Source organism: Phaseolus vulgaris, chromosome 2 (assembly GCF_000499845.2).
Source record: "Phaseolus vulgaris cultivar G19833 chromosome 2, P. vulgaris v2.0, whole genome shotgun sequence".
NCBI classification, from domain to species: Eukaryota; Viridiplantae; Streptophyta; class Magnoliopsida; order Fabales; family Fabaceae; genus Phaseolus; species Phaseolus vulgaris.
Genome location: NC_023758.2, coordinates 4,285,341 through 4,310,843, shown reverse-complemented (window position 1 = coordinate 4,310,843; position 25,503 = coordinate 4,285,341). Strand labels below are relative to the sequence as shown.

General features: G+C 34.3%; 3 protein-coding genes and 1 non-coding gene across 4 annotated transcripts; all 4 read left to right on the top strand.

Moving 5' to 3' along the window:
- The first annotated feature begins 3,914 nt into the window (after window positions 1-3,914).
- LOC137809874 (heat shock 70 kDa protein 8) lies at window positions 3,915-9,096 on the top strand. The gene is given in 6 exon segments (XM_068610936.1): window positions 3,915-4,422; window positions 4,425-4,607; window positions 4,610-4,679; window positions 8,382-8,987; window positions 8,989-9,035; window positions 9,038-9,096. Coding segments are annotated over 6 exon segments (1,473 nt in total).
- A 5,066-nt stretch (window positions 9,097-14,162) lies between these two features.
- On the top strand, window positions 14,163-17,218 carry LOC137810391 (G-type lectin S-receptor-like serine/threonine-protein kinase LECRK2). Its single transcript, XM_068611627.1, has one exon. It carries the CDS (start codon window positions 14,721-14,723, stop codon window positions 17,085-17,087), a length of 2,367 nt encoding a protein of 788 aa, XP_068467728.1. The 5' UTR covers window positions 14,163-14,720; the 3' UTR covers window positions 17,088-17,218.
- A 3,851-nt stretch (window positions 17,219-21,069) lies between these two features.
- LOC137810389 (putative RING-H2 finger protein ATL21A) lies at window positions 21,070-24,368 on the top strand. Its single transcript, XM_068611625.1, has 2 exons — window positions 21,070-21,938; window positions 23,763-24,368. The coding sequence occupies exons 1-2, from the start codon at window positions 21,236-21,238 to the stop codon at window positions 24,215-24,217; spliced, it is 1,158 nt and encodes a 385-aa protein (XP_068467726.1). The 5' UTR covers window positions 21,070-21,235; the 3' UTR covers window positions 24,218-24,368.
- Window positions 24,369-24,418: 50 nt separating this feature from the next.
- On the top strand, window positions 24,419-24,491 carry TRNAA-CGC (transfer RNA alanine (anticodon CGC)). Its single transcript has one exon. It is a non-coding gene; the product is annotated as a tRNA-Ala (tRNA).
- The last annotated feature ends 1,012 nt before the right edge of the window (window positions 24,492-25,503 follow it).

Sequence of the window (25,503 nt, the reverse complement as noted above, 5' to 3'; positions counted from 1 at the left end):
AATGATTAGGCCTTTGTGAGATTGCAAATCTCGAACCCATAAAAAATTATAAATAGAAAACGGTCTCACAAGAAAAAAAAAATAAATTTATAACTACAATGCATGTAACCCGGACATACTTATCACTAGTGTCTTTGGAGGTACTTATCTCTAAAAGACCGAAGAGACAAGGAGCCAAAGAACTACATAACATAAGAGTTTGGAGACTTAATAGAGAAAATTCATATTGTTGAACCATGTAAGAACAAAAGTAAGTCCAAACTTTTTATTAGAGTTTTATAAGATTAAATTAGATTTAAAATCTATTTCTTAATATATTTAAAAATAATAATAATATCTAACTATAATTGAAAGTAAACTTGTGGAAATCTACCTAAATTTGTTTATTCAATTATGAGTTTAGATGAATTACTAATGTGTGAATTAGGAAATGGTCAATAGCCTCTTAAAAACGAACAAACTTGTTTGGTAAATTTTGTAGGCGTGTTGGTTTAATTCAGCTTCATTAACATTTAATTTAAAAACTATCTCGATTAACATTACTTAATGAGTTGAACGAATCAGTGAATTTCAAATTAAAATAATTATTTTAAAATGATTTTCGCGTCCAATGAGTGAGTATTTTTTTTCATACATAAGGTGAAAAAAAAGATAGTTCGCTTGTGAATTTTTTAAGTGGAAATATTTCATAGTTGATTAATTTGCACATAAATTGAATATATTACTAAAAAAAATTGAACTTTCATATATATTATGAATGTTTTTCGGTTTTAAATGTTCCATTAGAATAGTATTAAACAATTAAAAAATTATAAACAAAATTATTTCATTTTCATTTACCTTCGGGTCAATTAAATCAAATGAATTATGACCAAAGGTCTCTATAGATATGGGCCCAATAGATATGGGCTTTGAGAATTAATTTGAAATATATTTAATTTCCCTTGTTCAGAAAAACATGATTGTAATAAATAATACATTTTGGGCTTTTGAGAATTTGGTACAATTTTAAAAGAAAATATTGAAATGGAAGACTTTGAAAAAAAAAGTTACATAATGTGAATATCACACGACTTTATCAATAAAGTTGTATGTACGTCACATAACTTTTTATTTTGGGAAAGTGAAGTAGTATATTTAAAAAAATAAAAACTGAATTAAATTGAATCAAGTTATATAACTTAAATACAACTTCTATTTACACACTAAAAAAATCGTGTTAAAATAACACAATTTAACTTTCATAAAATCAAATATGCATAATTTTTTAAAATAAAATTATATCATGTTTACACGATTTAATTATATGATTATTTTTTTTAAATTGATTTGATTCAGTGATTTTTGTTTAAAATTGCACTATAATAGAAAAAACCTACATTTTATGAAATTTGTTTGTTGTAAATTTAAGTGTACGTTATTAAAAGTGTGATAATTTTGATGATTTGAAAGTGGAGTAACACAATCTATTACCAGGGAAATTCATGAAGTAACTGCATCCTGAACAGTAGCGTAGACGTTTCGCAACATGCAATATCACTCCTCTTTTGCCAAATGTTTTAGGTCATCTCTAAATAGTTGTATTTGAAAGAAAAAGAGAAGTATACGATTTTTTTAATGTCTAATTTAAAAAATATTTGTTAAATTTTAATAATTTTAAAAAATACAATAATCTTATAAAAACTTAAATTTATTATATAAAATTTTGTTATAATTATAAAAATAAGAAAAAATATTTTTTTAAATTAGTAATATATAATTTTTTTAAATTATATAAATATATAATTCATGATTATATATAGATTCGTCTCTTAATATCTTATATTTTAAACATTATATCTTTCTCTTTGTTATTTGAAGTAGATTATTGTTATGTCAATCACTATGCTATAGTTAGAAAAACTTAACCAATTATTGCAAACATCTGAATTTAATGAAAAAAAATATAGATTAATGGATTTAATTGATATTGCCTAATTTTGACTAAAAGAATACTATTTTTAAAAAAAATTGTGCATTTGGCCATTTATGTAATACTCAAATTGAAGTACAGCATTTTGATAAATTTTTCTTTAAACTATCTTCTTCACATTTTGAGTGAAGAAAAATAAAAAGTAAATCAAATTAGCTTTTTAAACATTAAAACTAGTTTATGTTAATTTGTAAAATAATTTTGTATAGTTTTTAATTCATTAAATTATTTATTTTCTAAAACTGTTTAAAGATTTTTATCTTAATTTATCTCGCAAAAAACTTACTTCAATATTTCACCTATTGTTACCTTGTCCTGTAACAAAATTTCTACATATAACTGGTCTTAAATAAAATATTATATTATAATAAAATAATAAATTATTTAAGTGTAAAGTAAATATAGAATAATGTTATTGGTGTTGAATAAGAAAGATCTAGAAGAGTCCTTGGTAATATTTATAGTTTTAAAGTACCTCTGGTGAGATAATATGTTAGAATTATTAGATATTATTTAGTTTTATTATGATTTTGTTATTAAAAGTCTCTTAAAGAATTAAGGAGGGAAATGTAAGTGAATTTAAATTATTTTTTATTTTAACTTTTAAAATATGTAGAAACAAACTCTCAAATGAAATGAAGAGCTAAATTAGGATGAGTATTTAAAAACTACTTTTCATTTTAACCGACTACGTTAATCTTCTTAATTGAAACCGTTAAGATAAATTATTAAAATCAACCATTATTTTCCATTATAATTTTATTATTAAGAGATTAAAAAAATATTTAAATTATTTAAGACTAATCACAATTAGAAATAAATGGTATGTTATAAGTGGAATAAGAATTAAAAATGAATGTGATGTGATAGATTAAGGAGTGTCTAGAACTTCAGCACCTTTGGTCATTTTTTTTATATGAACGGTTCAGTTTTTGCATCTTATTCGTTTAGTTGTTCAGTCTCAGTGAAATCAACCGTTCATCACATTTTATTAAGGAAATAATAATTATCAAATTATATGCAATTATTGTATACAATATTGTACTCAATTATATGCAACAATTAATTTAATAATGATAGAATCTCATGATTAGTATCCTACCTAATTAGATTGTAATTTGGGGAGAGAAACTCCTATGGGGAGAGAAACTCCCTATATATTTCCTATAGATGAAGTGATGTAATACACACATAAGAGAATAAGAAACATCTCTTCTTCTTACCATTTTTTTTATCATTTTCTTATACATTTTGTTGTTTTGTTGCGTTGCTCAGTTTTCACCTCTTCCCAATCATCAATAACTTCATTTTTCTTATGATATCTCGTTCTATTTTAATTGTTAATGGAACAATGTAATCATTATCTTCATTCTCACAATCACACTACCAACTCAGTTTACTTGTTTAGGCTTTGAAATTGGAAAAAATGTAAATAAAGAAAATAGTTATTTGAATTTTATCTTTGCCTCTTTTAACGTTATTCTTGATGATGATCATGCTACTTAACTACATTAGAGAAAGAGATTGGTTGTTAGGTTTCATAGTTTAACTAAACTCGTCTGTGACATTGAAATAGATGAGACTAAGTTGACGGTTTATTACGTATTTTTAGGAAGGATAATGCATGATAGATGCAAGATTTTGTTGTGGATTGTTTTAGTTACATATTCTAGTTATTCGCTTGAAGTGTACATCCTGCGAGGAATGTATTTCGTGTCTTTTCACCCTGGAATTTGGGTTTATAATTGTTCTTGTTCCTGGATACTTTTAACCCTTTTTTTTGAATTGTGGTGTGATACTTATGATTATATGAATATATGTGATGCTAATTTACTTCTAGAAGCGTTATTTTCAGATATATCAAGGAAAGTGTAGTTTAAAAAATGTAAAAATGTAGAATGTATGGATAAACCTCTATTTTCTCTTATCGTTCAAACACAAGATGCCGGAATCTGCATACATTGTGACGTCTGGCAGTGAAGCCACCGGAGAAGAAAAATCATCTACTTTTTTTGAAATAGCAATTGGAATTGATCTTGGCACATCACAATGTAGTGTTGCTGTGTGGAGTGGTTTCCGAGTGGAGCTTTTGAAGAACACAAGGAATGAAAAGATTATGAAATCGTATGTGACTTTCAAAGGTGACACCCCTTCTGGTGGAGTTTGCAGTCAACCCTCCATCGAGGATGAGATGTTCTCTAGAGCCACCATTTTCAACCTGAAACGCCTGATAGGCAGAGTTGATACCGATCTGGTTGTCCAAGCCTGTAAGAATCTCCCTTTTCTAGTGCAGACTATGGACATTGGTGTTTGCCCATTAATTGTCGCATTAGTAAACAATATGTGGAGATCCACCACTCCAGAAGAAGTCCTAGCGATATTTCTGGTGGAATTAAGAGCCATAATTGAAGATAAGCTGAAACGACGAATAAGAAATGTGGTTCTAACAGTTCTAGTCGATTTCAGCTAACCCGGATAGGGCGTGCGTGTGCCATGGCTGACCTTCATGTTCTCATGTTGATGCCTGAACCGACAGCCGTGGCTTTGTTGTACGCTCAACAACAACAGCAAAATTGTCATGAGAATATGGGCAGTGGAAGCGAGAAAATTGCTCTCGTTTTCAATATGGGTGCTGGTTTTGTGATGTTGTTGTCGCTGCTCCAGCGGGAAGAGTTTCACAGATTAAAGCCTTGGCAGGAAGTAACATTGGTGTATAATAAAATAATAAAAAATGGTAAGAAGAAGATAGGTTTCTTATTCTTTTATGTGTATGGTTACATCAAATATATAGGGAGTTTCTATCTCCAAATTACAAACTAATTAGGTAGATACTAATCATGAGATTCTATCATTATTAAATTAATAGCATATAATTGGGTACAATATCGTACAATATTACATACAATAATTGCATATAATTTGATAATTATTATTTCCTTAATACTCCCCTCAAGTTGGTAGGTGAAGATCATGAACTCCCAACTTGTGTCGTAGCGTCAAAAACCGTTCCTTGCTCAGTGCTTTTGTAAAAATATGTGCGAGCTGATACTGTGTCGTTACATATGAAGGACTGATATGTTACCTGTAATGTCAAGAACCAAGAAAAATGCAATACCCAGATACTCCTTTGATGTACTTTAGGACTCGAATTGCGGCATCCCAACGAGGTTTTCGTGGATCCTGTATATACTGACTTAGGGTCTGAACCGAAAATGCTATGTCAGGCCGAGTAACCGTGAGGTATATCAGTCGTCCCACGAGTCACCTGTATTTGACTGCATCCTTTAATAACTTTCCATCGTCTGGTGTGAGGTTTAGGTATTGTTCCATTGGAAATTTGTCTGGACGAGCACCTGTGAGTCTCGTATCCTGCAAAATATCAAGCACATATTTTCTTTGGGACATGTAAATACCAACTTTGGAACGGGAAAATTCAATCCCTAAAAAATATTTTAGGTCTCCAAGATCTTTAATGCGAAATTGTTGTAATAGACAATCTTTAACACGCTGAATTTCTGTCAAATCATTTCCTGTCAAAAAAATATCATCCACATAAATCAAAAGGGTAGTAAATAATGAGTTATTTTGTCTTGTGAATAGAGAGTAATCTGTCTTGGATTGTTGAAATCCTACAGATTTAATCACATGAGAAAATGTTGAAAACCATGTTCGAGATGCTTGTTTGAGACCATAAAGGAATTTGTTGAGTCGACATACAATGTTCTCCCTTGTCGATGATGCTCGGGTGACAAGTCCATGTAAATAAATTCATGCAATGTGCCATGTAAGAAGGCATTTTGCACATCTAGCTGGTGAGTAAACCAATTTCTAGTTATTGCAATGGTGAGGAGACACCTCAAAGTTGTTAATTTTGTTGTTGGTGAAAAAGTTTCAGAATAGTTGACACCTTCAATCTGAGTGTACCCCTTTGCGACAAGGCGCGCCTTATATCTGTCGACGCTACCATCTGAGTTGTACTTTATTTTATAGACCCATTTGCATCCGATGGGTTTCTGCCCAACGGGTAACAGTGTCAAGGTCCACGTTTGATTTAGCTGTAAGACGGAAAGCTCTTCGTCCATTGCTTTTTGCCAATTTGGATCAAGGATAGCTTGAGCATAAGTGTGAGGTTCTTTGGTGGTTGTGATGTTAGCAAGATATGCACTATGTGTAGAAGAAAATCGTGAATTAGAAAGAAAATGATGCATAGGATACCTGGTTCCATTCGTCCGGTCTTGGGCAGTGGTCGAATGATTGGCTTGGGATCCTGTTACGTAGTCTTGAAGCCAGGAAGGTGGGGTTGATGTGCGACTGGATCGTCGAACAGGAAGGTCGGTTGGAGAAGGTTTGGTAATGGGTGCTAGACTTCTTGGCATGGGAGAAGAAGGTTGGTCTAGTGGAGGTCCAGGTGTATTATGACGAGTAGGAGAAGAATGTTGGTTTGATGGAGGTTCAGGTGCATTGTGACGAGTAGGAGAAGAGAGTTGGTTTGATGGAGGTTCAGGTGTATTGTGACGAGTAGGAGAAGAAAGTTGGTTTGATGGAGGTTCAGGTGCATTGTGATGAGTAAGAGAAGAAGGTTGATCGAGTGAATGTTGGACAGGAGTGGGTAAGTCAATGTCAATAGTGGGCAAAATACCTTGTAATGGAGGTGAGGATTGTGTCTGTGACTGTTGGCAGAATGGGAAAACACTTTCATGGAAGATGACATCCCAACTTGTAAAAAAAGTGTTTGCATCTATATCAAATAATTTGTATGTTTTTTGACTGTGAGGATAACCAATGAAAATGCATTGTCGGGCGTGTGGGTCAAATTTTTGCTTAGGTGAAAAACAATTGCGTAACAGAGGCAATCAAAAGTTTTTAGGTGACAAAGTGAAGGTGGTTAATTATATAGTAGCTCAAAAGGTGATTTATTTTTTAGTAAAGGTGATGACAAGCAATTAAAGATATATGTGGCGGTTAAAATGCATTCTCTCCAAAATTCTAATGGTAAATTGGACTGAAATAGGAGGGCTCGTGCTGTGTTTAAAACGTGTCTATGTTTGCGTTCTACTACTCCATTTTGTTGAGGAGTGTAGACGCAAATGCGTTGACATTCAATACCTTTTTTGAGAAAAAAATCATACAGTGAAATAAATTTCAGTCCGTTGTCAACGCGGATGGTTTTAATAGATATCTGAAATTGATTTTGTGCAAATGTAATGAATGACTCTAAGATATGTTGGGTTTTAGATTTGTGATTCATAAGAAATAGCCAAGTACATCTAGTATAGTCATCGACTATAGTGAGAAAAAAACGTTTTCCAAAATGAGTTGGGGTTTTATGAGGACTCAAATGTCACAATGCAATAGATTAAATGGAGAATGAGATTTTTTTTGTGCTTAAAGGAAATAGTAGCCTTGTTTGTTTAGCTTTGGGACAAATACTACAATTATTATGAATGAGAATGAGATTTTTACTGATAGGATAGGTAGTAAGGAAGATACAAGTTGTAGACACGCCAGACAAGGATGTCCGAGGCGCTTGTGCCATAAATCAGGGTCGGTCGATATTTGAGATGCGTGGGCTTGGTTTGGAAGAGGGAACATGTAGTATAAGCCTGCGTGTTGTTTACCCGAGCCAATCATCCTCCCCGTAGCCAAGTCTTGTAAAACGCAACCATGTGGAGTAAAAACGACACAACAATTTAGTGAATTGGTTATCTTCCTAATGCACATTAGATTTAAATTAAAAGAAGTAACGCAAAGAACATCTTTGAGAGTGATTTTGTCATTGAATTTAATTGTGCCGGTAGATGAGATGAGCGCAGTTGAGCCTGTGGGCAGATTAACATTTGGAATAAATGATGATGAAGTGTGTGTGAAAAATTGTGAATCAAATGCAATGTGATCGGTTGCTCTGCTATTCAAAATCCATGGTTTCGTAAAAGCATAATTAGAAGAGAAGTTATGGGCAAGCAGACTGCAGAGCTAACAAACGTGTCACTTTTACCGTTATTGTTGAGCGAGTAAATAGCCTTTGCCAATTGTTGAATTTGCTCGACACTGAAGCCTTGTACGAGGTTTCTATCAGACTCGTTACTGATGCCTTCTTTGCCAAACATGATTTTTTATTTAGGGGATAAAAATGAAGAGGTTGTCAAGGCACCAAGATCGGTGCTCTGATACCATATAAGAAAATGATAAAAAATGGTAAGAAGAAGAGATCTCTTATGTATATGGTTACATCACTTCATGTATAGAAATATATAGGGAGTTTCTATCTTCAAATTACAATCTAATTAGGTAGGGATACTAACCATGAGATTCTATCATTATTAAATTAATTGCATATAATTGGCTACAATATCGTACAATATTGCATACAATAATTACATATAATTTGATAATTATTATTTCCTTAATATGGTGGTGAAGACTTGCTTCAAAATATGATGTTTCATCTTTTGCCAGAATCTGAAAATCATTTTCAAAGCCATGAGGTCAGTGAAATGAAGCGGATGGGCCTGCTTCGAGTTGCAACCCAGGATGCAATTCACCAGCTTTCCTCTCAGAACACAGTTCAGGTTGATGTTGATTTGGGAGATGATGTGAAGATATGCAGAGTTGTTCAGCGGGAGGAGTTTGAGGAGGTAAATAGAAAGGTGTTTGAGAAATGTGAAAGCCTTATCATTCAGTGCTTGAAAGATGCCAAGGTAGAATTTCAAGACTTAAATGATGTGATAATTGTAAGTGGATGCTCTTGTATCCCAAGAGTGAAGAGTCTTCTTGCTAAAATTTGTGGAAGGAAGGAACTTTATAAAGGCATGAATCCTTTGGAAGCTGTTGTTTGTGGTGCAGCAGTGGAAGGAGCAGTGGCTTCAGGCATCAATGATCCCTTGGGGAACTTGGACTTGTTAACTATCCAAATTACACCTCTTGCCATTGGAATTTGTGCTGATGGTAACAAATTTGTGCCTATAATTCCGAAAGATATCGCAATGCCAACGCGAAAGAAACTAGTTTTTACAACATGATAATCAAACGGAGGCATTGATTATTGTGTATGAAGGTGAGGGGAAAAAGCAGAAGAAATCCACCTATTGGGATATTTCATTAGTAAAATTCTAAAATTTGTTTAAGATTCAAACACTTCCTTGATTTAATTTTCCTCATTCATCTTTGTTTTGTTATTCTATGTTCTAATAGGTCTTATTCTCTATCCTCATTAGTTATTTTTAAAGTAAGTTGGAGTGTATGTATGAAAATGTAAATTAATTATTTGATCCCTAAAACATTTTGATTTCTACGCTCAGAAAATACTTGTATTAACAAATAGTACAATAAACTATATTTGATATCCTTATATATCCTCTAGCAAAGTTTGTGAAATTTCGTCCTACTTTCTGCAATTTTATTCTGTGTTGAAAAATTGCGTTGAAAAATTCACACAAGTACTTTCATGTGCTGTTTGCACACTCCGAAGGAGGCACGTCCATAACAAAATCACAAAAAGGAGATATAGGGAAGAAAAGCCAGGACATTTTGTTTTTGGAAAACCTGTTTTGTTTACTCTCGATCTGGGTCTTGCTACGCCCTATTCCTTGGGTCTTTTGGTCTGAAAATTTTACCAGACATTCGTCATTGTGTGTATTGAGTTTTGGCATAGATTTGAGCCCCAGGTTCGTCTCACAAGATTTTCAATAAATTTTGTATTCATCACTGCCAGGGTTGAAAGGAAGGTTTGTTTGTGTGTGAAACTGTTTGATTTTATTCCTAGGTGAATACTCATCCGTTTGACGTGAAATTTGTCGCGTTTTGTCCCAAATTCAGTCCAGATTCTTACAAGGAATTTCAGGAAAAAATTATTCCGGGACAATTTTTCTGAAATTTTGTGAAAAACCAAGGCGATCCTCTAGCAAAATTTGTGAAATTTCGCCCTACTTTCCGCAATTTTATTTTGTGTTGAAAAATTGCGTTGAAAAATTCACTCAAGTACTTTCATGTGCTATTTGCACCCTGCGAAGGAGGCACGTCCATAAACAAATCACAAAAAGGAGATATAAGGAAGAAAAGCCAGGACATTTTGTTTTCGAAAAATTGGTTTTATTCACTCTCGGTCTGGGTCATGCTACACCCTATTCCTTGGGTCTTTTGGTCTGAAAATTTTACCAGACATTCGTCATTGTGTGTATTGAATTTTGGCTGAGATTTGAGCCCCAGGTTTGTCCCACAAGATTTTCAATAAATTTTTTATTCATCACTGCCAGGGTTGAAAGGAAGGTTCGTTTGTGTGTGAAACTATTTGATTTTTTTCCTAGGTGAATACTCATCCGTTTCACGTGAAATTTGTCACGTTTGTCCCAAATTCAGTCCAGATTCCTACGTGGAATTTCAAGAAAAAATTATCCAGGGACAATTTTTTTGAAATTTTGTGAAAAACCAAGGCTATCCTCTACCAAAATTTGTGAAATTTCGCCCTACTTTCCGCAATTTTATTTTGTGTTGAAAAATTGCGTTGAAAAATTCACACAAGTACTTTCATGTGCTGTTTGCACCCTGGAAAGGAGGCACGTCCATAAACAAATCACAAAAAGGAGATATAGGGAAGAAAAGCCATGACATTTTGTTTTTGGAAAATCGGTTTTGTTCAGTCTCGGTCTGGGTCTTGCTACGCCCTATTCCTTGGGTCTTTTGGTCTGAAAATTTTACCAGACATTAATCATTGTGTGTATTGAGTTTTGGCAGAGATTTGAGCCCCTGATTCGTCCCACAAGATTTTCAATAAATTTTTAATTCATCACTGCCAGGGTTGAAAAGAAGGTTCGTTTGTGTGCGAAACTGTTTGATTTTTTTCCTAGGTGAATACTCATCCGTTTGACGTGAAAATTGTTGCGTTTTGTCCCAAATTCAGTCCAGATTCTTACGTGGAATTTCAGGAAAAAATTATTCTGGGACAATTTTTCCGAAATTTTGTGAAAAACCAAGGCGATCCTCTAGCAAAATTTGTGAAATTTCGCACTACTTTCTGCAATTTTATTCTGTGTTGAAAAATTGCGTTGAAAAATTCACACAGGTACTTTCATGTGTTGTTTGCACCCTGTGAAGGAGGCACGTCGATAAAAAAATCACAAAAAGGAGATATAGGGAAGAAAAACCATGACATTTTGTTTTCGGAAAACCGGTTTTGTTCAGTCTCGGTCTGGGTCTTGCTACGCCCTATTCCTTGGGTCTTTTGGTCTGAAAATTTTATGAGACATTCGTCATTGTGTGTATTGAGTTTTGACAGAGATTTGAACCCCAGATTCGTCCCACAAGATTTTCAATAAATTTTTTATTCATCACTGTCAGGGTTGAAAAAGAAGGTTTGTTTGTGTGTGAAACTGTTTGATTTTTTTCCTAGGTGAATACTTATCCGTTTGACGTGAAATTTGTTGCGTTTTGTCCCAAATTCAGTCCAGATTGTTACGTGGAATTTAAGGAAAAAATTATTACGGGACAATGTTTCTGAAATTTTTTGAAAAACCAAGGCTATCCTCTAGCAAAATTTGTGAAATTTCGTCCTACTTTCTGCAATTTTATTCTTTGTTGAAAAATTGCGTTGAAAAATTTACACCAGTACGCTGCAAAGGAGGCACGTCCATAAACAAATCACAAAAAGGAGATCTAGGGAAGAAAAGCCAGGACATTTTGTTTTCCGAAAACCGATTTTGTTCACTCTCGGTCTGGGTCTTGCTACACCCTATTCCTTGGGTCTTTTGCTCTGAAAATTTTACCAGACATTCGTCATTGTGTGTATTGAGTTTTGGTTGAGATTTGAGCCTCAGGTTCGTCCGACAAGATTTTCAATAAATTTTTTATTCATCACTGCCAGTGTTGAAAGGAAGGTTCGTTTATGTGTGTAACTGTTTGATTTTTTCCTAGGTGAATACTCATCCGTTTGACGTGAAATTTGTCACGTTTTGTCCCAAATTCATTCCAGATTCTTACGTGGAATGTCAGGAAAAAATTATTCCGGTACAATTTTTCTGAAATTTTGTGAAAAATCAAGGCTATCCTCTAGCAAAATTTGTGAAATTTCGTCCTACTTTCTGCAATTTTATTCTGTGTTTAAAAATTGTGTTGAAAAATTCAAACAAGTACTTTCATGTGCTGTTTGCACCCTGCGAAGGAGGCACGTCCATAAACAAATCACAAAAAGGAGATATAGGGAAGAAAAGCCAGGACATTTTGTTTTCGGAAAACCGGTTTTGTTCACTCTCGGTCTGGGTCTTACTACGCTTATTCCTTGGGTCTTTTGGTGTGAAAATTTTACCAGACATTCGTCATTGTGTTCATTGAGTTTTGGCTTAGATTTGAGCCCGAGATTCGTCCCACAGGATTTTCAATAAATTTTTTATTCGTCACTGCCAGAGTTGAAAAAAAGGTTCGTTTGTGTGTGAAAATGTTTGATTTTTTTCCTAGGTGAATACTCATCCGTTTGACGTGAAATTTGTCGCGTTTTGTCCCAAATTCTGTCCAGATTCTTACGTGGAATTTCAGGAAAAAATTATTCCGAGACAATTTTTCTGAAATTTTGTGAAAAACCAAGGCTATATATCCTCTAGCAAAATTTCTGAAATTTCGTCCTACTTTCTGCAATTTTATTATGTGTTGAAAAATTGCGTTGAAAAATTCACACAAGTACTTTCATGTGCTATTTGCACCCTGCGAAGGAGGCACGTCCATAAACAAATCACAAAAAGGAGATAGAGGGAAGAAAAGCCAGGACATTTTGTTTTCCGAAAACCGGTTTTGTTCAGTCTCGGTCTGGGTCTTGCTACGCCTTATTCATTGGGTCTTTTGGTCTGAAAATTTTACCAGACATTTGTCATTGTGTGTATTGAGTTTTGGCTGAGATTTTAGCCCCAGGTTCATCCCACAAGATTTTCAGTAAAATTTTTATTCATCACTGCCAGGGTTGAAAGGAAGGTTCGTTTGTGTGTGAAACTGTTTGATTTTTTTCCTAGGTGAATACTCATCCATTTGACGTGAAATTTATCGCGTTTTGTCCCAAATTCAGTCCATATTCTTACAAGGAATTTCAGGAAAAAATTATTCCGGGACAATTTTTCTGAAATTTTGTGAAAAACCAAGGCGATCCTCTAGCAAAATTTGTGAAATTTCGCCCTACTTTCCGCAATTTTATTTTGTGTTGAAAAATTGCGTTGAAAAATTCACTCAAGTACTTTCATGTGCTATTTGCACCCTGCGAAGGAGGCACGTCCATAAACAAATCACAAAAAGGAGATATAAGGAAGAAAAGCCAGGACATTTTGTTTTCGAAAAATTGGTTTTGTTCACTCTCGGTCTGGGTCATGCTACACCCTATTCCTTGGGTCTTTTGGTGTGAAAATTTTACCAGATATTCGTCATTGTGTGTATTGAATTTTGGCTGAGATTTGAGCCCCAGGTTTGTCCCACAAGATTTTCAATAAATTTTTTATTCATCATTGTCAGGGTTGAAAGGAAGGTTCGTTTGTGTGTGAAACTGTTTGATTTTTTTCTAGGTGAATACTCATCCATTTGACGTGAAATTTGTCGCGTTTTGTCCCAAATTCAATCCAGATTCTTACGTGGAATTTCAGTAAAATATTATTCTGAGACAATTTTTCTAAAATTTTATGAAAAACCAAGGCTATCATACAATAAACAAAATAAATACGCTAAACTATACATCGATGTCATAGACTATAAATTTTATTTAGAAGAAAATATTTAATTTATAAGATTTATTATATTTGATTTATATATTAAAAAAAACTTAATAGTAGATATAAATGATACGATTGATCATATATATTTTAAATAATTTATTTATTAAAATGATTTTTTAAATATAAAATGACATATATATATGTATATTTCTGAAATTTATTTAAAATATAGTACAAAATGAATTGTTTACCTGAATTTGGAAGTTAAAAAAGTGTCTTTACTTTCATGTTTTGTAGGCATGATCTGACATAAATTATTTTGAATGAAATGAGAGCGAGATGGAAGAATGAGTCTTCCGTCTCAAAAGATAAGTGTCTATAGTCTTTGAATTCAAAAGTTAAATAAATGTGTGATTCCTTATTGGTTTGCAGCATCAACTTAGTCTTTATCCATATCCATTCCATTGAAGCTGTTCAACTTCAAATTTGAAAAAGATAAAAAAAAAAAAAAACTATTGACTTGGCACTTCATTGAACCAGTTGAAGATGTCAGAGGAACACTTTTCAGGTCACTTTCTTTTGCTTATATTTCACTTTACACACTTAACTTCACCCTCCTCTTCTTCTTCACTCAATAAAGCATCTTTGCATCTTCTGAAATGTTTCACCCAACTTTATTTTGCTGAACCAGTTAAACAGAATCTATAATTATATTTTGCTGAACCAATCTTCCAAGTTCCCATAAAAGTGACACTGCAAAATTTGTTTTTACTCCTGATTTCTTAGTGGTGCCAATTGAACCAAGTTTCTTAGTCAATTCGTTGCCAAGTCTTCCACTGCATAATTTCCTTGAAGTTTCCACTGCCCAAATATTCATGATGTTCATTCACCATATGCATGCATCTATATATTATATATTATGAGGATACAACTTCATTTTTTATGACAATGCATCTCTCTTTCCTACCAAAAATTCTTCTTTGTTGCCTTCTTTCTATGTTCTCAAGTCAACTTCTTTTGTTGTTGTTTTCTGCACATTTCACTCACCAGATTCATTCCAATCCAATCTAATGTCTTTAGCTATCTTTCTCTCTTCCATTCTTGTACTACTTTCACTTCTGAATGGCTTCCATGCCACCATACAACCAAACACACACATCACTGCTGGATCAAACTCTACCTGGAAGTCACCCTCTGGTGATTTTGAATTTGGATTCCTCCATCTCCGCAGTGATCTCTTTCTTGTGGGAATATGGTTTGGGAGAATCACAGAGAGAAAGCTGGTATGGTACAGAGCTCCCCCAATGGAACCAAATTCCCAAATCCAATTCACTTCTGCAGGACAACTTGTGGTAGTATACCCAAATGGGACTACTGCTCAGACCATACACGGTGGAGCAAACGGTGGGGCGGCAACATCTGCCACCATGCAAGACGATGGCAATTTTGTCATGAAGGACTCCAATTTAAGACATGTGTGGGAAAGTTTCAACTTTTCAGCCAACACAATCTTACCAGGCCAAACCTTGCAGACTAATCAAACCCTCTTTTCCAAGGGGAGAGGACCTTCAAACTACTCACAGGGAAATTTCATGCTATTGATGCAAAATGATGGCAACTTGTTGCTCCAAGCTCACCAATGGTCTGACCCAGCATACTGGTTTTCTTCAACCCTAACCTCCAATGTGAGGTTGGTTTTTAATGCTTCCACTGCTCTTATGTACCTTGTCAACGACACCGGGAAAATCTTCAATATGACCAAAACCACTCCAACCCCAGTGGAGGATTACTATCACCTTGCTACAATAGAAGAGAATGGGAATTTCCAACAATATGCATATCACAAGAGGAATGGCACAGAATGGAGCAGGGTTTGGAGAGCTGTGGAGGATCCCTGCAGAGTGAATGTTGTCTGTGGTGTGTATGGCTTGTGCACTTCTCCTGACAATGAATCAGTGAAGTGTGAGTGTATTCCAGGTTATATCCCATTGGATGATCAAGATGTTTCCAAAGGGTGTCACCCACCAGCTGTCATCAATTACTGCGCAGAGACCAACTTCAATCTCCAGGTCTTAGACGATACTGATTTCAATTTTGATATTCGTCTGTTTAGTTTTGATAGTGTTGACTTGGAAAGTTGTAAGAAGGCTGTAAAAGATGATTGTAACATCGTTGCTGCAACTTACAACCATTCCACCTCCACATGTGTGAAGAAGAGACTGCCCTTACTGAATGCTAGAAACAGCTCTTCTTCAAAGGGAATGAAAGCACTGCTTAAAGTTGCTCATAGGGTTGAGTCTGGGACACCTAAACTTCCCAAGAAGAAAAGTTTTAATGTAAGAGTCTTTTTGAAGGTTCTTCTTGCAGTTACTGCCACTCTTGCTTGTTTCCTGGGTGCTCTTGCTGTCTACTATCATCCTTTCGCTCGGAGACTAACAAGAAGAAGGAAGCATCTGAATGCAACCGCTATTGGAATCAACTTCAGGGAATTCACCTTTCAGGAGCTGCATGAAGCAACAGAGGGATTCACTAGGATTCTTGGAAGGGGAGGTTCAGGAAAAGTCTATCGTGGTGGTTTAGTAATAGATGGTGTAGAGATTGGTATTGCAGTGAAGACACTGGAAAAGAAAATTGAGAAAAGTGAAAGTGAATTCATGACTGAGCTCAGAATTATTGGCCGTACCCATCACAGAAATTTGGTGAGGCTTTTGGGGTTTTGCTTTGAGAGTAGCCATCGAATTATAGTGTATGAGTTGATGCCAAATGGAGCACTCTCCAGATTTCTGTTTGGAGAGAGAGAAAGGCCTGAATGGGGTCAGAGGATTGAAATGGCTCTTGGAGTCGCAAGGGGGTTGCTATACTTGCATGAAGAGTGCAACACCCAGATCATACATTGTGACATCAAGCCCGAAAATGTGCTACTTGATGCCAATTACACAGCAAAGATTGCAGATTTTGGGTTGTCCAAGCTTTTGAAGAAAGATCAAACTAGAACAAACACTAATTTAAGAGGCACAATGGGATACATGGCACCCGAATGGCTGAAGAGTGCACCTATAACTGCCAAAGTTGACATATACAGTTATGGGGTTATGCTATTGGAGATTATTTGCTGCAGAAAGCACGTTGAGGTTTGTGGGGCTGGAAAAGACAGTGAAGATGATGATGTGGTTCTTACAAAATGGGTTTTGAGGTGTGTGGTGTTTAGGCAACTAGAGCTAGTGGTGAGACATGACTCGGAAGTGTTGAATGATTTCAAGAGGTTTGAGGAAATGGCCTTGGTTGGCCTATGGTGTGTTCATCCAAATCCTGCTCTGAGACCTTCAATGAAGCACGTGATGCAGATGCTAGATGGAACCGTGGAAGTTGGTGTTCCTCCTTTGGTTTATGAGCAGATGATGCCAGACCAAAGCCTAAGTTTGTCATTGCAATCCTAAAGCTTCTATAGAAATAGATTTATAGTTTAAGGTTTAGGTTATAGAGTTTAACTTCAAATACAGAATATTAACTATTGTTTCAGATTCAAATCACTAATATTGAGTGTTACTTTACCTGAACTTAACATTAATTTATTTTTTATTATATAAACTCTCTTATCCATTTATGGAGCTATTTATAGCCCATTTACTTTTCATTGGTATCATCATCCATATATACAGACCTCCTCCTCCTGCATGGCATGCCACATTATGGGAGCATATAATTAATTTAAGATTTAAATAATTGAGTCTATATTAAATTATGTTGTTAAATACTTAAATTTTTCTTTTTTTAATTGAATTTTTATCATTTAATTTTTAATCTTTACCTGTGTTATAATTTTTAATTGAATTTTGATCATTTCATTTTACTTATGATTATAATGTTATCTTTACATCTTAAAGAATGTAAAGTTTTGTAATTAATATAAAACGATAATTAATATGAAGAATGCACTATTAGCACCCGTGACATGGCTGAAAATGCTAACATGTCTAAGGATATTTTTGTCCTTTCAGCAAGTGAGTTAAAATTTGAATAATTTGTAATTTCAAAAGGGTCTTATTCCTAATTTGGAGTGAGACTTGAAAATTGATTTTGAGGAAGAGAGGTTAAAGCTTGAAGGTTGCTTATGATTTGCATTTTGTCTTTGAGAAGTGATATATTGACAACTTGTACCACTTTAGAATCTAAACTTTTCTACTTAAAACTTGCACTAGTTTATGAAATGACGAAAATAATTTTTCTTTATATCATCAATATTGGAGCAGGTTGTAAAAATATCATTAGTGTTTGTTGTGGATACGATTCAATAGTTTTTCAAATTTTTCCACCTGCTGTAAGTGGAACCCACAATAATGAACCATGATATATTAATAATTCTTTTTTCTATATCGACTCTACAACTTTCAATATTATTATTTTAAAAAATTCTCACATCATTTACTTACAAATTTATTTTTTATTATATTTTTTAAAACAACTCTCTTAGTTATAAAATTATATTTTTTCAAAGATAATTCTCTAGTTTGTTGGGTATGAAGCCAGGACCAATTGGGTTGGGCTGACTAGACACATGTTTAGTGAGTGTGCTTAATTATTATGTCCCTTTATTATCTCTATTTAAAGAGATCATTGTACTTGTAATTGGTGTGCAACAGGATATAATGTAAACCTAATAGTTGCCCGGGTGGATGTAGGTTGCAGTTGGCGACCGAACCACGTTAAATCTTGTGTCGTTTATTTTTCTGCAGTTGATTCGTGATTATGTGTGTTGTTTCCGCGTGCGTTTTTCCCATCAAGTGGTATCAAGAGCCTGGGTTCGTTTACACACTAGAGGTTCGATCAGCAGAAATTAATCGACGAGATGTGAAAATTGTGGTTGCAGTAGCGTCCCAGAGTTAGGGTTTCGCAGAGGCGGCAACAATGTCCCAAAGTTAGGGTTTTGCAGAGGCGGCAACAACATCCCAAAGCCAGGGTTTTGCAGGGGTTGCAACAGCGTCCTAAGGCTTAGGGTTTCCCAGATCTGCTTCACAACAGCGGTGACCAGCGACGGTGGTGGTGCGAAGTGTCAGGGCAGTGGGGACTGCGACCAAGTCTGTTGGTGAGTGATTTTGGGTGGTGCAATTTTTGTGTTCTTGATTTAAAAAAAAAAAAGATTGCCAAGATCTGAAATCAGTTGTACCGAGTATCTCGTCTAGTCATTTGAGATGACAGAAGAAGGGAGGTTCTGAATTGAAAAATTCGATGGTATAGATTTCAGTTGGTGGAAAATGCAAATTGAGGATTGCTAGTTCAAAAAGATTTGGACGTGGCTTTGGATGACAAGCCAGAAAAGATGTCTAATGCAAAGTGGGCAGGTTTGGATCGGAAAGTTATGTCCGTAATCCGACTCTCTTTGAGTAAGAATGTTGCGTTCAACATTTTGAAGGAGAAGACAGCCATGTACGAGAAGCCATCTGCTGCAAACAAGGTGTTTCTGATTAGAGAATTGGTAAACACAAGGATGAAGGAAGACAGTTCAGTTACTGAGCACATCAATAAAACGAATTTGATCTTAGCCAGACTTATGTCAGTGGGCATTAAGTTCGATGATGAAGTTCAAGCTTTACTACTGTTATCGTCTTTGCCTGACAGTTGGTCCGGAACGGTTATAGCAGTTACCAGTTCAGCCGGATCCGATGGATTCACTTTTGAGAAGATTCGTGATCTCATTCTTGGCAAGGATGTCCGAAGAAGGAGTTCTGGGGAATTATCTAGTGAATCGCTATATGTCATGAGAGGTAAGAGAAATATCAGAGATAGTTGGAGCAAGAACAAAGGAAGGAGTCAGTCAAAGACTTAGGATTGCTCAAGTGTAACATGTTGGAACTGCAAGGAGGTGGGGCATTTCAGGAATCAATGCCCAAATGATAAACAAGTCAGCATTGCAGAAGATTCCGCGGACGAGGACCTCTTAGTCTGTTGCGCGGAGAGCAGTGTGGATTCCTGGGTCATGGATTCTGAAGCATTGCAGAATCTAGTTATTGGGGACTTTGGAAAGGTAAGACTAGCGGACAATATAACTCTTAAGGTAACGGGCATGGGTGACATAGTGTTGAAGACACCAGTTGGTTTTTGGACTTTGAAGAATGTCAGAGTTGTTCCAAGCTTAACGAAAAGTGTGATTTCTGTTAGGCAATGAACAGGAACATGAAGTGAAGTTTGAAAATCAGCACTGGAAGGTTGTCAAGGGAAATCTTGTCATGGCCTACGGAAGAAAGAAAGGTTCGTTGTATATAGTCAGATTACCGTGTCTGAGGAGTGACCATCCCCGTTCAGAAGATAAACAAAGTCCGGTTCACAGAATCTCATGGGCAGAAGAGGGTTGTCTTTACAAAAGAGAAACCCAGAGCCACAAGTCAGATTCAGGATGAACGAGCATGGAAAGGTTCAAGTAGACCAGTCAGAGGTACTTGTGGCAGTGGGAGCATGGGTTGTGCTTCAGCTAAAGTTCCTAGACGACAGTGGGTTAGGAGAACCAATATCCCAGCGATTGAAACTTCTCCAGAAAATGTCTTGTTGAATATGGAAAGTGTTTGTTCTCAGGTTGTTCCAGGATCTGGCAGTTCCTGTAAGTGGGAGTCAGTAGGAATAGAGAACGGGTATATGGAGAGTGTTTGTTCTCAGGTTGTTTCAGGATCCGACAGTTCCTGTAAGTGGGAGTCGGTAGGAACAGAGAACGGGTCAGTGACTGACGTGTTAAAACTCAAGGGAGTTTTAACGAAGTCTTCAAAATGATTAAGAAGGCTGGTGGCAACTAGTGGTGGAACATTGAGTTTCGTCGACAGATTACAGAAGTACATGTACACAGTTGAAGCGCAGGTGAACATTGTTCCGTGACTTCAAGTGGGAGATTGTTGGTATGAAGTCAAGACCAATTGGGTTGGGCTGACAAGACACCATGTACACAATTGAAGCGTAGGTGAACATTGTTCCGTGGCTTCAAGTGGGAGATTGTTGGATATGAAGTCAGGACCAATTGGGTTGGGCTAACTAGACACATGTTTAGTGAGTGGGCTTAATTATTATGTCCCTTTATTATCTCTATTTATCTCTATTTAAAGAGATCATTGTACTTGTAATTGGTGTGCAACAAGATATAATGTAAACCTAATAGTTGCCCCGATGGATGTAGGTTGCAGTTGGCGACCGAACCACGTTAAATCTTGTGTCGTTTATTTTTCTGCAGTTAATTCGTGATTATCTTGTGTTGTTTCCGCGTGCGTTTTTTTCCATCATAGTTCCCCATTTGTCAAGTAGCACATTTACTATGCAATTATCATTATTAGGTTTTAAAAGCCATTAACATCAAGTTAAAGAGATATTTTGTTCTCTTTGGAGGAAAAACGGGTCCAGATCTTTATATCACGTAGCATCAACATGGAAAGGAGAGAAAAGGTTTGCAACTGAATTAATCACAGAACATGACACTTTGCCAATCCTCAAAGAAGTTATTGAAAGTGATGAATTGCATTTATTTCTCTTTAGCTTCCAACACTTCCTATAATTAAACCTTTCCCTCTTCTCCTATTCACATCACACTTCTTGCTCATTCCTTGTTCCAATGTTGTGTCTGCCACTGTTGATCATCTTTCTCCTCCCTCTCAGAGGGGAATCAACGTGCCGCACAATCTCATGCGGCAAAATCAAAATTCACTTTCCGTTTGGTCTGAAACAAACTCCGATCGAAGCTACAATTTCTGGTCGGTGCAGCTATCCGAGGTTCCAGCTTTCCTGCGACAACCGCAACCGAACCATTCTGAGCCTCCCAGGTTCCGGAGATTTGGTGGTGAAAAGCATAAACTACGAGTCCCAAACTCTTACCGTGAACGACCCCGAAGGTTGTCTCCCGAAACGTTTCTTGCAGAACTTGAGCCTTTCCCTGCACCCACCGTTCACGTTTGAGGCAACCGTTTACGACCTAACGTTCCTTCGTTGTCCTTCCAACATGACACACTCCGTTGAATCTCCCCCAATTTCATGCCTCGATTCGAATTCCTCCTCCTCGGTGACATTCTCGTGGTGGCCTCTCAATGGCACGTTGCCGTGGAGTGAGGAGTGTGAGGTGATATCCTCGGCTTTTGTTCCCATTCCGAATCCAGACACGACATCGTTTTTCATGCCTGATCTCAACAAGGATGTCGTGTTAAAGTGGAACGAACCCGCGTGTGGGGATTGTGCTGGTCGTGGCCAAGTTTGTGGGTTCACCTCTCACACCAAAACTTTACAAGTAGGGTGCTTCTTCTATGCTCCTAACCAAAACCAAGGTACCAAAACCTCTTTCTTTTTTTCTTTTTTTTAGTATAAAGAAATGATATACTGAAAACTTCTAGTATACAACTTTTATTGATGATATCAAAAAATATATTTTTGTCATATCATAAAAAAAAAATTATATAAAAAAATTATATTTTGATAACTTACTCTAATATACCACTTATGATATAAAACAAATGATATTTTTGTTATATCATACAACAACTACTGAAATTTTATATAGAAAAATGATATAGTGACAATTTAGTATAAAATTGATGATATGAAAAAAAAATGGTGTTTTTGTCATATACCATACAAAAAATAAAATTTTAAATAGAGAAATGAGATTGTATATTGGAGTGGATGGTTAATATATCAAATTTTTTACTATATTTGCTTTTTTATTCTATTATTTTATGATCCTATTTGTTGAAACTCTACAAATTTTCCACTTTTAAATTTATAACCCATTTATTGCTTTTATATTTAATAATTTAATTTATATTTTAATTGAATAATTTAATTTATATTTTAATTGAATAATTTAATTTCATTAATTATTATAATTATTTCTAGTTGTTACAAGAATGTCAAATAAATATCATTACCCAAGATTCTTATTTTAAGGCTATATTTGGATTAATTAACAGAACCAAAATTTTGTGGCCAGGCTTGATGCCTTGGCCAATTGGCATGGTGTGACAGCTTAGGTAAATAATTAATGAATGTTGAATATATTTATTTAAAGCAGTAAACAAATATTTTTATTATTGAGTGATACTACGTTTTTTTCATTATGAAAGTATTATATTATTTATTTGAAAAAGGCACAAATAATTATGTTTTTAAAAAATACTCTGATTAAAAATACTCAAATTCAATTGTTAAGTGAATTAATTATTCTTCGAGAGAAGTAAAGCTTTATTGTATAAATTAAGGTTTGTAATTAGTTAATAATAAAAAATGTCGTATAATGTGTCCGAGCATAACCATTAATTTTTCATTTTCATATTATAAATCTGGGTGCTCACTTAGTCGTGAGAATATCTTCACTAATTTGCTAGTAATTAATATGTATCTTGTATAATGGACAGACATTTTAAATACAAAAATTTTAAAATAGTTATAGGTATTCAACATAAAAAAATATAGAATATAGTTTCAAAACAACCAAATGTCTAAAAATAAAGTTAAAAATTACTGAATTCGGTAGGGAATAATAATTTTAATAGAAAAATTAAAATCAATATACGAAGGGGAAATCAAATATATAATTGTAAACAAATAGTAATTTAAAAATTCAAAATTTGTAAAATATATATAGGGGAATTTTCGTGTAATTTTTTCTACTACTAATAACATTTTAAGTCATAATATAAAATTTATCACTGATATAAAAATGAAAACGTGGTGGAACAAAAAAATAAAAACAGGAAAGAAACAAATAGATAGTGTGAATAAACTCTCACATAGATAAAAAAAAAAAAAAACCCTCATTCTACTTAATTAATAGTGTTTAGAATGTTTGATTTTATATTGAACATTTTTTTAGTGCAACCTAACTTTAATACAATATATTAATTATCTTATTTTTATGTAATAAAGAAAATTATGTCAAATAAAGGATAATATATATTTTTATTTGTAAAACAATTATAAGACATAAAATATAAAAAAAATGGAGACGGTACGATAGCAATTATATTTTTGGTTTTATAAAATAACGATTAAATTAAAAATTGAGAATTTATTTATTTTTATAGAAATTTGTTTTGCTTCATTAAAGTAAGCCATAGTACAAAAACTGTTTCTGACACGGACTCGTTGAATAGGTCTTTCAAGAAGCGCCAAATATGGGTTAACGATCGGAGTGGGAATACCTGGGCTTTTATGTTTAACTGGGCTTTGCTGCTTTATGTGTAGTAAATTCGATGTGTACGCACATGGTAACCGGGCTAGGCCCACCAGAGAGCTTCCAAGCTCCATTACGACTCTTCCACGATCCTCGCCCACAGTGGGCCTTATTGGGCCGGAAATTGAAAAATTGCCCAAGACTCTTATTGGTGAGAGTGGGCGCTTACCGAATTGGAACGATAACACGTGTCCAATTTGTCTCTCTGAATACGAGCCCAAGGAGACGCTAAGGACCATTCCTGCGTGCAACCACTATTTTCATGCACACTGCATTGATGAGTGGCTGAAGATGAATGCCACGTGTCCCTTATGCAGAAATTCACCGGATCCATGTTCTACCGTTACCCCTTCTTCTTCTTCTTCTTTGCCATAGCTAATCCAATAGCCACGTGTTAGTCCTGTGTAGTAGAGAGACTCTTCACCTCCTATTTTTACTATCATATACAATTTTTTTTCTTTCTACTATTCGTAATTAGGATACAATTTATACCAAATTTTATGTAATAAATAATATTTTTTTGTTATTTATGATTTTTTAATTAAATATATGGTAGTTAGAATTACTATCAGCATTGGGGGTGTAGCTCATATGGTAGAGCGCTTGCTTCGCATGCGAGAGGCACGGGGTTCGATTCCCCGCACCTCCATTTTTTTTGTGCTTTTTCTATTTTTTTGTGCTTTTTTCAGTTTTTTGTGCCTTTTCATTTTTTTTTGGGTTTTCCATTTTTTTAAATTTTTTTGTGTCTTTTACTTTTTTTTTAAAAACAACAAATAAATAATGGAATAATTCTTTAAACTATACTTAATGTTTGCTTTGTGTATTCCTTTGTAGCTTACTTAACACTGCTGATAAAAAGATTCTTAAAGTTTGTATAGTTGTAATGTGCAAGACATAATTGGGTAGTTAAGTCACTAATCACACTATTCTTCTAGTCCTAATTATTAACTTCTCTAACAATAATTCATATTTTTTATGACTCATTTCTACAACAATTCACGTTTTTAATAAATAATTTATGCAATAATTCAATTGTTTTATGACTTGTTTGTGACCTCACCGATTATTTCCTCTCTAATTTGTTTCATACCATTCAAATATTTATCTTTATAATATGGTATTTACATAATGCACTATTTTGCTTTATGATATGTCGGTGGATTAAGACATTTGTTTTCAAATCTATGAATAATAATATTAAACAAAAACATAAAATTTGTCCAAAAACGTGTTTTACAAATAGGAAAAAGTTCAATACGCAACCTCCGTGGAGATAGGAATTTCAATGGACATGATTCAGATAAGTAATAATATATCAAAAAATTATTTTTTAATTTTTTAAATTAAAATATATTTTATATATGAGTAGATATATGACTCGAGACTCAAAGAATTTATATTTTTCAGATTAAGTGTTATTTCTCCCACATATCTATTTAAGAAAAAAAATCTAATAATCGAATTTAACTTGAATTTCAGATTAATTAAATATTGAGTTCATTCTAACTATTATAATATTAACTTAATATAGTAAGTAATATAATATTTTTTTAACATGGTTATATATATTTATTATATATATATTTATATATTTTATAATATTTATATATTTAACATGGTTATAAATATAATATTAATTATATTTATATATTTTTTATTAT